At 40.6% G+C, this 12,977-nt stretch overlaps 1 protein-coding gene and 1 long non-coding RNA gene across 3 annotated transcripts in view; one reads left to right on the top strand and one right to left on the bottom strand.

Moving 5' to 3' along the window:
* The window catches only part of RNF17 (ring finger protein 17), a 41,832-nt gene extending 29,394 nt beyond the window's left edge, over positions 1-12,438 (top strand). For both annotated transcript variants that reach the window (XM_023919912.2, XM_086881899.1), the window contains 10 exons: positions 619-782; positions 1,563-1,682; positions 4,108-4,188; positions 4,861-4,986; positions 7,214-7,318; positions 7,878-8,028; positions 8,903-9,038; positions 10,791-10,980; positions 11,304-11,405; positions 12,258-12,438. In XM_023919912.2, the coding sequence (XP_023775680.2) occupies positions 619-782; positions 1,563-1,682; positions 4,108-4,188; positions 4,861-4,986; positions 7,214-7,318; positions 7,878-8,028; positions 8,903-9,038; positions 10,791-10,980; positions 11,304-11,402 (1,172 nt within the window). In that variant the 3' untranslated portion in view covers positions 11,403-11,405; positions 12,258-12,438. The remainder of the gene's footprint in view (positions 1-618; positions 783-1,562; positions 1,683-4,107; positions 4,189-4,860; positions 4,987-7,213; positions 7,319-7,877; positions 8,029-8,902; positions 9,039-10,790; positions 10,981-11,303; positions 11,406-12,257) is intronic.
* Positions 8,995-12,830, bottom strand: LOC147654239 (uncharacterized). Its single transcript, XR_015284775.1, has 2 exons — positions 10,672-12,830; positions 8,995-10,225 (listed from the first exon to the last, which is right to left on the bottom strand). It is a non-coding gene; the product is annotated as an uncharacterized LOC147654239 (long non-coding RNA).
* Positions 12,831-12,977: the final 147 nt, after the last annotated feature.

Below are 12,977 nucleotides of genomic sequence, written 5' to 3'. Positions count from 1 at the left end.
GTCAGTCTTCAGTTCCATGTTAGTATATTGTGCTTCAGAGAAATATTTACATATGAGGACATTAATTCTATCTTTTTTGCTCCACAAGTACATTTAACTACTAGATTATGTAACTATTTTTATTCATAAAACTTTGAAATTCAAAGTCCAGTAACTCCACTTGCACAAAAGACTGTATCCTTCCTGCAGTTCTTGCTGTAGGCTGTAGCCATAGCAAGAGTCTTTTCTGGACACCTCTTCTGTGTTATTTCATGGTGTCCTACCACTGAAACAGTGGTCTGGGAGTTGTTGTCTTGTTCATGCTTTGGCTCTAATATTAGTGCTGCCTAGGTGTCAGTTACAAAATTTATAGACTCTTGTATAAGTTCTTCTGAGATTAGAATTCAGAATTACTAATGACTTCAGAATTGGAAATTAATGCAGTTTACTGTTTAAGTAGTAACTCATATTGAACATACATACTGTATCAGTGTTGGAAAATATATTTTGGAGAGGCACATGTGTTTTATGTTTATACATGTCTTGATCTGAATCTGATGGTGTTTAATGATGGAAATATTTTGCATGAATGTTAGGGACTATTTTTAATTTTTTTTTTATTTCATCCCCTCTCCTAAGAAACTGCACTAACCAAATTGATGGCTGAAATACAAAATACCTTCAAAGGCCTTGGTCTCCTTATACCCTACTGCTGGAAAAAGGGAGAAGCCTGTGTTGTAAGAGGATCAGATACTATGTGGTATAGAGCTAGAATTGTAGAAGTCAGCGGTAGTACTCTCCAGGTAAGTTTGATTGTATGGGGGGAAGGGGAGAGGGTGTATGTATATCTGCATATGTGTGTTTAAAAAGGCATATCATCTAATCCTCTAAAATAAATAATGGATTTCAGATTTTTTTGTTCAGCTGACCTGATTATGCAGATGTTCATTCTGCTTAAAAGTGTTGATTACTGCCCTCATTTTCACATTTATTTTAAAGATCAAATCTGTCTATCTATTTCAGTTGTCATAATTTTTCCTGTAGTTTCCTTAGCAGTAATAAATTTTCTTAAGTAAAAAGCTGCACTTGATCTCCTGTAAGTAATTCTTTCTAGTTTTTTTATTTTACTGTTCTTACCATATGTAGAATGCTTTGAAAATTAAGTTTAGCACCCCACGCCTGCTCTATCCCCACCCAAAAAGCATCAGTTGTCTGTTTTGAATTCTTCTGCACAGGTGTAGAGCTTCTCATTAGCAATTAATCTTACCTAAGCTCTTGAGTCTGCTCCTGATTTTTGAGTGCAGATTTGCAAAATCTATCCTACTTCACAATTTTTTTTCCTTTCAATTTTAAGTTGATGTTTGTTATTCCACAAAAGGTAGGAATTCTTGCAAGAGAAGCTTTTAAACTGAACTCCTGATCTGCTACTTTTTTAATCCTTTCTTGCTTTTCCTCTTTGTCATATCACCTACCATTAGGTTTTCTTCCCTCCATAAAAGTAATGCTGTAAATTAACTCATTCCCTTACTAAACTTAATGTAGAAACCAGAAATTATTTCAAGAAAGCTTTGTATTTCCTATAGGTACAGTACATAGATCATGGTTACATAGAGAGCATTCCTCAGTGTCACCTGTATCCAACTACATTTTACACCAGCATTCCTCCATTTTGCATCCCATGTCAGCTCTACAAGACTCTGCCCGTGAGTAATGGCACATCTGTGTGTTAGTAGGTGGTTACTCAAATCAATACCCTGCTTAGTCAGAAAGGTTGAGAATAGTTGCTGGTATCTTCTCTTGCCTGCAAGTATTCAGAGGAGAGATCATGAGGATTGTTTCATCAGGTCCTTATCAGGACCCAACAGATTTGCTGTATGAGGGGGCCATGCTTGAAAGGTTGCTGTCTGCAGAGTTAAACCTTTGTGAGACAGGACACTGCAGGGTTGGCAGAGGGATACTCTGAAATGGTAATTCATTTTGCAATGGCAGCAACAAAAAGTAAGTTCTGGACTTCTTAATGCAGAATGCCCAGACAATCTGAAATTTTCCAGTCCTGCAAAACCGTGTTTCTAACATTCAGAACTTGGCTGTGTAGGAAACTACCTAAACAAATACAGGTGAATTGTTTTAGGGGTTTTTGTCAGTAAGTAATTGGTATGTAAATAACACCTTCTGAATGGTGCACTTAGTAAAAGTTAATTACTGGAATAACCAGCTTGCTTTTATTGCTGGAAGCAGTTAAACTGATAGAGTGAGGAAGGTTGCCGCCCCAGCAGGGGCAGTGGGGTGCCTGCAATATGTGGGGCAGGGACAGGCAGCAGACCTGCCAGGGAAGCATGCCCAGGTAGGAAACCTCCTGTAGCAGGTGGTGAGAGGGCTGTGTAGCATCAGGGAGGCTGAGGAGGAGTTGGATAGCTGATCCCAACTGCAGTCTGCAGTGGACCTGCAGCCAAACAGCCAGAAACCCTCCCAGCAACATGGGTAGAAGAGAGAAGGGGCAATACAATAATGCAGAAGAATGGAAGCTTGCAATGGCAAGGACCTACAAGAAGAAGAGATTTTCCCTAGAGTGTGAGGTGCACTTGCAGCACTGCTTCATCACTCTGCAAGCTGCTGCTGAAGACAAAGCAGTCACACAAGGAGAGAGGCTGGGACAGAGGAGGGCAGCTCCCCACATAACCCCCAGTGCAGCTGACAAAAGGCAGTGGGTGATAGAGTGGGTTCTCCCTTTAGAGAGGTTCTGAGGATCCCTGTGCTGACACGACACTCTCGAGAGCTCTAGAGAGGGATGGTGCTCCTGCCTGTTTGTATCTGGGACATGACTGAGAGGCTGCCAGGCCCTGCAGAGTCCACTTACTGTTACCCACTGCAAGAGTTACCTATTCCTCTTAGCACCAGTGGTACTCCTCAGACTGTTCCTGGCTCTATCTGCAGGGGTTGGAGATCCCAAGAGAGTTTGTAAGGATCTGTGGTCTGCTGGTAGTTTTTTCATCAGTCCTGTCTGTCAGAGGGAAGGTGTTTGAAAGGTGCAGTCCAGTCTGGTGAGTTAAGAAATGATTACAGGACTGTTCCCACAGCCAGTGGTTGGGCTGCTTGGATGATGGCACTCACCTTGAGGAATTTGGTCTGCTGGGGTGCTGTGGGGCCCACCTCTCAGAGAAGAGGAAGAGCATCTTTGATCCATAGGCATGCCAAGCCTGGAAAGACATCTCAGGTCAGCAGGAGAGTGCCTGAAGAGCAGCACCTGTGGGAGCATGTACAGGGAAGGGCGGTGAAGATCAGAGGGCTGGAGCGCCTCTCCTGTGAAGACAGGTTGAGAGAGTTGGGGCTGTTCACTCTGGAGAACAGAAGGCTCCAGCCTGGAAACCTGCACCCTCCAATACCTAAAGGGGGCTACAAGAGAGCTGGGGAGGGTCTCCTTACAAGGTCATGGAGTGATAGGACAAGTGGGAGCATCTTCAAGCTGACAGAGGGCAGATTTGGATTTGATACTAGCAAGAAAATTTGTGCTACAAGGGTAGCAAGACTTGGGAACAGGCTGCCCAGGGATGTTGTTGATGCCCCATCCCCTAAGTGTTCAAGGCCAGGTTGGAGAGGGCTTGGAGCAGCCTGGTCTAGTGGATGGTGCCCCTGCCCATGGCAGGAGGGTTGAAACTCGATCTTTAAGGTCCTTTCCAACCCAAACTATACTGTGGTTCTATGAAAGACAGGCTTGTAAGCATACAGGTTGGAAAGCAGATACAGCAGTGAATAAAAGAAGTATTTAAGGTATTATGTGTTTTGATATGTGTTATCTTAGATTCTGTAATTCTTTGGATTATGCTTCGGATGATCTTGTACACATACATTATTGTGTACATGAGACTGGTTAGATTTGCAAAGCAGCATCTCTTTCTAAGCCATTTCAGGATCTGAAAATTGTAGGTTGCATTGTCACATAAATTTTAATGCACCAAATAGCAGATAGCATTTAAATCATTGTAGACAAATCAAACTAATGATGTATGTTTTCCAAGTCAGATTTTTTTTTTTTTAATGATAGTCATGTATTATCATCTACCCCAAGAACAGGAAGAGTATTGCTTGTTAGCATCTTAATGTGTGGGTTTCTTGCTTTTCCCTAAATAGATTGGAAATTTTTGGCAGCAGGATGCGGTGGATTACCTTCAAGAACTTCTGAAAAATGAAGAGGTTGAAATTCATGTTGAGGTAGCCTAATTCATTCACAGATGTGGAATGAAGCAAAGTTTTTGTTGTCTTTTTCCTTTTAACTGGCATTAAGAATGGTACATGAAGGAGTATAGCAGTAAATGTATTTCTTAGATAAAACAGAAAACACAACTAAACTTCCTTCTCCCATGACTTTACATTTATTATGGTTTTCAATTCTTAAATATGTCCATTGGAGTTAGTGCTGTTTTTACCCTGTTCATACTGAGTTGTCATTCTGCCAAGTAACCTACTTATCAGCAGCATAAATGGTTGTAAATTCTATTTCAAGTGATAAAATTCTGACGTAAATAAGTATGGATGTGCCTAAATTTATTAAAATAAATTTTTTTTTATTGAAATTATAGGGGAACACATCATCTGTAAAAAGCTGCCTGAAAACAAGCCAGTTTAATGATAAATTGTGAAGGGGAAGGGTTTGAGTGTGCAAACATGGGATAGTATTTCAGTGTTAGAATAAGCAATTGGTGCGGCCATATCAGAAAGAGAGATACTTCCTTTTGTCTTATAACTGATGTTAATAGGCATCTCAGTCTTGCATCTCTGCGTGTTACGTATGTCAGCATGAGAGGTTTGAATTTTCTGGTTATTATTTCTATAGCTTCAGTCCCAGTTTTACTATCACAGTCCTGTTTTGTCCTGTGTAAATAGGAATTACCAGATAACCCATGGGGCAAGTTGTCCATCAGCCTGTATTTTGGGGGGATGTCACTTTCATCCTTCATGGCGTACCAGAAGTACTGTGTTGCTGAAGATTGCCAGGACATACAAAAGCTGGTGAGACACATGTATGTGTGTGTCTGTGTGTGTTTGTCCCTTTTGCTGTTCTAACAGTGGAAAGATTATTCAGTTGATTGTTGTAACCTTGGAGGATTTGTTATTTTTTTAGTATTTCTGTGTGGTTTTGTGCTGTAAGCAGCAGTTGGACCAAGCACACAGGTCTGCAGCACAGCACGGGGAGCTACAATGTGCTGATAAGACTCTTGGAACAGCGAATTGCCAAGAGTTTGTTCAAGGACTGTAATGAAAACAGATTTTTGCACTTCTGTTTAAAGTCCTACTATTTTTTTTGTTCCTCTGAAACACAGAGTGGGGTAATACTTGTATCATTTGAAGGGATTAGTTATTCATAGAAATATATGCAAGGATGGAGTAAATTAAATCAAGTGTTTCATCATAAATCCAGTGATTTATAGGGGAGTTTAGAAACCTTTATTCCAAGAGTCTAGGACACTTACCTTATGTTCTTTAGAGAAGAATTGAAGTTTCCACCTAACTTCATTGTCTTAACACAAAAAACCCATACATAAGTAATTTCTATTTTAATTTTTTTTTGTTTCTTGAAATCTGAGGTTAAGACTTTGTATAGACATTTTTCTCTTAATTCTCTTATAGTCTGCCAATGTACTTTCCAACATTCATCTTTGCTTCAGAAAATAATTTTCAGTACAGAGTCTGCTGCTGTCACTGCTGGTGCAAGGCTTAAGTTTCCTGGCAGTGGGCTCATGATGCAGTCAGAAAATTCCCTCAGTTTATATTAGAACTGAACAACATGGAAAACCTAATTGTAAATCAGTCTCTTATTGCATTTTCATAAAATCAGCATGACGCAGCTTTCAGCAAACTAAATATAGATTTGGAAATGAGATTTGTACCTTTAACACGAAAATTAAATTTGGAAAACAAAAATAAAGCTGTGTAAGAAGGTTGTGAGCAAGAAGCATTCAGAATGCCTGAAGTGTTTCCTCAAGGAATTGATAGCATTAAGCAGATCCATTCCAGGAGTAAGTGACTTTGTAAGAAAAATGAGCATCAGAAGTGTTCAGTTGCAGACCAGAGAAGAAGCAAGGCATCCAGAACTCGAGCTGCACTTCAGAAACAACAGAAGTGGGAAGCAAGCAGCTCTGAACACGTTCAAATGTAATCAGTTCTGGTTTTAGCTGTAGAGACTCAGCAGCCATGCTCACAAGACAGCTGAAGTGCATTTTTTAAGGACTTTATTTTGTGACCCTTGCAGCTCCTGGCAGTGGCTTTTGCAGAGCTCACTGCACCCATTGCTGCAGTGCTGCATCACTGTCTTTGAGATGCGCTGATGTGTTGAGCTGTGCTGATGAGTTTAGGAGCTGGGCTTTGTTGCCATATGGCAATCATAGCTTAGGCATTAGCCTGAAATGTTCTTGGTAGGGCAGTAGAGTGTTGGAGAATGTATCAGAGCCTCCAGGTGTGCTGAGATTTACAGCAGTGATTCATTCCAGGTGTGTGTGTCCAAGTGTAGTCAGGTGGCTCCTGACTCAGAGTGCTCCTGATAGTTTTGCAGAAAACTGGCATTCAGTTGATGTGTATCTGTGATTTAGTTAGACATCCTTTCTTTGCTTGTAGGAGTACATACTTTGAATGGACAAAGTTATTTTTTCCTAGTTAAAGTTTGAGGAATATCATGATTTTTTATACTGCATCTTCTGTCAGATCCTGCAGGGGAGAGAAAGGGTCATAATTCATTGTTTCATTTTCCAGTTACAGGTGTTGCCTCTACTTTTCTCAGGGCATGATGAAAAGTGTTCAAGTAAATGTGTAAAAATGTATTTTCGAGAGATAGTACACTTTGCTACACATCATGTTTTAAGTAAGAGATAATAGGTCTCTTCATGACCTATGATCCAGCTGAGCTGTGTGCCTTATATCCTTCTAAAAGCGAAAATTTTTTAAATTACATTTAATTTAATGCACTGGGGTTTATTTTGTGGTGAACCAAATGCATGTCATTACATGTAGAATACAAGCTTTAAAATGCATGGTTCTAAAAGAAGATACACTGGACAATGCCACACTGCTGAGAAAAGTCTCTATCTGTACATCGCAATGTCGGGTTTTTTCCATCAGGGACACGCTGCTTTTTTTTTATTATTGCCTTCTTAGGTAACCCCTTTGAGCCGGAAGTCATACCTAAGTTAGTTTCTATTTTGTTAATCAGTATGATGCTCAGCTGAAATCTGTTTTGGTCTAGGGGGTATTTGAAGGAGACCTTTCGCCTTCATACCTGCTGCAGCCACTGCCTGTTCCAGGAGAAACCTTTCCTGTCACCGTTACCCACTTGGTGTCCCCTAAGGAGGTAAGTGTGTCTGGTCAGCATCTCACCTGCAGCAGTCCCACAGAGCTGGTGAAAAGGAAATCACAGCTGGTAGTCTTAGAGTGTTAGAGGCTGCAGAATGGTCCTGAGCTATTGGGGCATGGGGTTGTGTGGGGCAGCTCTCTGAATGAACTCTTATTTGAAAAAACCTCATAGGTGGGGGCAGTGAAACACTAATCATTTTTCTAGAAAAATCTATTTAAAGAATTAACACTACTGCAGTCTGGTACTTAGTTTTTTATTAAGAAAATAGGTCATTGGATTTTAATGTGGCAGAGCAGCAGCGAATTCTGTGTAAGCCCACACAGCTACCTGGAGTTTTGCCCCATCTCCCAGGCAAAAGGCAGAATGTCCTGTGCATTGATCAAATAAAAGATTCCTACATGTACTTTGAATGTTGAATGATGAAACAGAGAAGAAAGGGGAGGTGCTGAACCTTTCAAAGGTGGGATTTGGATTAAAAGTAATCTTTCAATAATGGTTGGAATTCCTAGTTTCTAAACTGCAAAAATAGTAACATCAGAGCCTTTTCTTTAAATAGGCTTATATTTGTCTTGGTTCTTCTGGGAACCTTACTAAGCACTCTGCCACAGAAAGAGCTGCCAGCCATGACTCAGAGAGCCTTACTAAAGCCCTGAAGTGGTGCAATAAAATTGTAAAGACTCTTCCTCATCTAACAAACTTCAAAAAAGGTATGTTGTGTGTTTATTTTCCCTGTTGTTTCATGTGGATATCCAGAAAGCCTAAGTTTCCTTTTATATTTCTATGTAACATCACACTATAATTACATGATACACTATAATAGGTTTTTACTCTTCATTAAATTGATGCTTTTGTGTCATTCTGCTCCACTGGAAAATGATGGACAGAACTCAGACTCCTGATACCTGTTAGATTATGAGCTGACTTTAGATCACATTTGTCAGTAATAAAACTTTTCCCTAAAGGCATCTATCACTGAACTGTGAAAATTTTATTAAACATTCAAAAGACAAAAGTTATGTACAGAAAATCATGCTATAAAGGTTTAGAAGTTGTGTGAGCCCAAAGGAGCACCACTTTAACATCCAGAGCTGTTGGGCCTAAACTAACACAAGTATGGCTGTCTAAAACCTGGTGAAGAAAAACAGTTCTCCCTCGTACTTGATTCTGCCAGCTCATAAAGCTGTGGGTGAGATTTTTGGCATTATCTGCCTCCTGTCTTCCAGACCTGTGTCCTAGTCACTTGGAGATCAATCTGTTTACTAACTGGATTGTGCAGATGAGTCCAGGTTGAAAAGTTGGAACATAAAACTGTTTGGATCACTGTCTTTTCACCAAGAAATTTGGTGAAAATTTCTCACCATTGCCATATGATGTAGAGAAAGTTGACTTAAATTGCATCGTATTGATTGGAGCGGAGTTCAGAGAGAATTGGAGGATGCATGGAACAAAATCATAGGACAGTTTTGATAAGGAAGAGGAGACTTAATCTTGGTCACAAAGTAAAGTGGATTTTCAAGTTTGTACTGCACTGAGTACTGTGGGGTATTATGTGATGGTTTTGATTTTTTCGTTCTTTTACAGAACTTCCTTGCCTTGCAGAGTATGTGGATGGTTTATGGTATAGAGCAAAACTTCTCTCTGTTGCACAGCTTGTCCCTGTTCAGATTCTGGTTCAGTTCGTTGACTATGGTACTTACTTAGTTGCCCCAACAAGCAGGTAAATAAGGAAGAAAAAATGCATGTAAAATGTCTGTGTGTGTGTATGTATACACTTAGATCATAAAATATGTACTTACAAATAAATACATGTATGTTATTTTATATAACTACATATATATATTATTTACCATAATTTACTATTCAGTTTCAGTTAAAGTGGTTTGGCTGGTTAAATAATTTCTGTCTGCAGGGTGTGGGGTTTGTGCACCTGTTTCTCCATTTCAGGTTGTTCTGAGAAGCCCGTTATTATAATATCAGATTTCTCCATTATCTGTGGTTACTTAACCTATGAGTGGGCTCAGGTTAATCTGGTTCTGCACCTGAGAACCTTACTCAAAACAAGGGCTGAGCCCTTCAGGTGTACAAACAAATCCCATTCCTGTGTGACTGTAGTCTACACAAAAGACATCTGGGGAATAAAGAAAAAGGGGTAAGGGAGTATCTGAGTGGGACACACCCTGCTCTGCCTCTGTGGAAAATGGAAGTGTAAATCCCTGTTCTGTGCAGTCCTGAGATGCTCTGGATTGCTCCTGTGCTGATACAGATGTCAGCTGAGTGTCTCAAACATCCCAGGCTTTTAGGGGCTCCCTAAGCCTGTCTGAGTTTTTCGTACAAATACATTTATATATCTATGGATAATAGTACTACAGTGCATATATAGAACCTATATATAGTATGTATACACACACATATGTACTCCTTAATCATAATGACTTGCTCTCAAGCTTATTGTGGAACGTACACTTCCTTGCTGAAGTTGATGCAAAAAATGGGGATTTGAACAGATTCTGTGCTTTATGGTCTGTTAGGGTCTTGGGAGACAGTGTCTTCCATTTCAGAGTTGCATTTCCTACTCTGCTTCCCCATTCCCTTGCTTCTGGAATAAAAAGATAAAGGATGGGGAGTTGATAATGTAAACCCCAGGTACCTATTTCCAGTAGTGTGTCTAGAGCACATTCAGGCGTGAAGCATTTGGACCACAGAGGTTTGTGGTGCTGCATTGTGATGATTCGCACTTGGATTCCTGTGCTCTGATCCGTGTTCAGCTCTTGGGGAGGGGTCTCTGATCCTGGGCTGCTTTTTGATAGTTCTGTGCTAAGTTCTTCAGAGGGCCCTAGCCCTGTCTGAGGAATTGTTGGGTCTGATATTTGCGTGTTCCCGTAGAGCAGGCACCCTCTATGGGTCCTGGTTTATATATATATATATATATATATATATATATATATATATATAGGGTCTCACACCCTATACAACCTGTCCAGCAGGCAAGAAAAACATCTCCCATCCCTGGAAGGGTCCAAGGCCAGGCTGGACAGGGCAGGGGATTGGATCAAGAGGAGCCTCGAGGTCCTTTCCAAGCCAAAGCATTCTGTGATTTGTGGGCTGTTTCTGTGTCTGCACACTCTCTCTCATGACAGCACACCCAACAGCTCTGAGAGAAACACCAAGCCAGCAGACAAACCCTCCCTGGGGAGGGATCCCCTCGGAGCCCCCCCTGCTCTCTGCTCCTCCATCACAGGTCTGGGAGCTCCTGACCTGCTAATCAGATCAGAGCTGCTCACATCTCAAATTAACTTCCCACGTATGAATGAGCTATGAAATTGAAATTCACAGGTTGGAAGTTTTCACACAAAGCTGTGTGAGTCCTGGTTCCCACACCATAAAAGTGCTGCATGAGCCACTCAGCCATCCTGGTGTCCTTACTGGCAGGTGGATTGCTGTGGGTAAGCACTTCTCATTTTGGTTTCAGGTTGCGTCACATCCCTTGTCACCTGCTGAAGTATCCAGTTCAAGCAGTACGAGTTCTGTTGGCAGGATTTAGACCTGCTTCAGATGACAAAAACGTAGAAAGAATTCCTTACTCCCCAGAGTGGAGCCTGAAAGCACTGTGGACCATGGTGGACTGTGTTGAAGGAAAGCGTCTTTCTGCTTCCATACTTGTAAGAAATGCTTTTTCTTTTTTTTTTCCTAGTTCTTGGTGAGCCTAAAATACTTACTTCTTTGTTTTACTGTGAACCTTCATAGTTTAAAATTGAAAATCATTTACTGTGAAGGAATTTTGCTAAGAGAAAATGGTGTGGTGTTCCTAATTCTGCAAAGTTTCTGAGCATTCCTGTTATTTTGAAACCAGTTTTCTTTACTGAAAAACAGAGGTATCCTTTTTATATTCACAGTTCCATTTAGACAGTGAGTGCAACCAGTAAAATCTTCTAGTATCAGCTTGAGATTTAAATCTGTAACTGTCAACACTGTAAACTTTCAGACTGTTTCACCAGAGGTTACCATTTCTTTGTATGGAGATGACAAAAATCTGGTTCATCTAAAGCTGATAGAAATGGGTCTTGCAGAGTTGGATGAGTGACACGTAAGTACAGCGATCGTGAACTACAAATTCATACCATGGGGGAGGGATGATTTCAGAAGTTTTAAGCAAAGCATGACGTGCCAGAGATGTGGACGACTAGAGTTTATTTTTTAAAAAATTCCTTCTATCCACACATCCATTCTATTAGTAAAGTAGTTAATGTAAAACAAAAAGCTGTTAAAAATTAACTTTTTACACACTGTGACTGAAACCCCACAGTTTTAAGAATTTACAGGCACCGAAACAAAGAACGCTAGGGTGGTATAACATAAAGAGCTTCTGCCAACACCTGAAGAAGGCAACTTGCAGATGTGGCAGTGTACTCTGCCTGAACAATCAAAACCAATCTTCTTTATTTTCTGCTTTTAATCTTTATCCGGTGCTGGTGGTTCTTGGTGGTTGCTCAGGCAAACATCCATGACAACATACTGGTGTCCACATGTCTAGATAAACATGGAATATTTTTAATAAAGAGCTTTATACTATGTGTTATCTATGGGGAGTACCAGAGACTTGGATTTTCACATTTCTTTGCCAACAGTGTTACATCATATTTTGCCTTCCTATTTAATAAGCACTCTTCTAGCAGATGTGAACAGATGATGTTCCTAACACTTTCTAATATTGAAGTAGTGAAACTGTGTATCCACATCTCAATCTTTTCTGGCCTTGGACCCTTAAGTATTGTTCCCTGATACCCTTTTCATAGGAGTAGGTGGAACTAATGCATAGTGGTAAAAAATTAGATCAAAACCTGATGCTGGGACATTTGTTCCAGTATCTTGTTTACAAAAGACTTGGAGGGAAGATGATAGTTTTATTATTGTGACATAAGTCCTGTTTGTGTTTCAGGTTGATTTGGTGACAGTCATCTTCACGCAGCACCAGACAAGGGAGCAAACCATTGGGGCTGCGTTACTGTCTTTGTTCTGAAACACATTTGCATTGTTGCTGGTTTCTGTTTTCTCTTTCTGGTGGTGTTACACCTCTTTCACTTCAGAGTTTGGGAATAAACAGTTTGGTCAGCATGCAACCTTTACTGCTATAGTATGTGAAGTTTCTTTGGGTGTCTCTTTATTTTACTAAATCCTTTACCTGTAAAGCTCAGCCCCTCCCAGTCTCTCCAGTGAGAGTTTTGCCTAGATTATCCAGGAATATGATGAAGACTTCACAATCTCTCCAAGCAGCCAGTTCCAGGGCTCAGTCACCCTCCCAGTAAAGCAGCCTCTTGCTGTTCAGAGACTTGCACACATTTATTCCTTCAAGCTCCCATGAAAGCAAGGGTCCAAAGCTGACCTTGGCACAATGGGACAAGCAGTGGAAGGATCCTGCCACACCTGCAGGTACATATTCTGGTACTAAGCAGACATGGCCTAAGTGCAGTGGCAAATACCCCAGAGCTCAGGCTCATACTCATTTTCAAAATGTTTTCATTTAAAAAAGACCAAAACCCCATTGTTTGTCACCCATCTTGAAAGCGACTTAGCCCTGAATTATGTAACAGCAGCTGTTCAAGCAGTTTGACCCAAAAGGCTTAAAAATACCTGTTAGGTGAGAAAACTGGATGAGATG

Source organism: Cyanistes caeruleus, chromosome 3, assembly GCF_971803275.1.
Source record: "Cyanistes caeruleus chromosome 3, bCyaCae1.hap1.1, whole genome shotgun sequence".
NCBI lineage: Eukaryota > Metazoa > Chordata > Aves > Passeriformes > Paridae > Cyanistes > Cyanistes caeruleus.
Note: the sequence above shows the minus strand (reverse complement) of the source record. Positions and strands in the feature narration are given on the sequence as shown.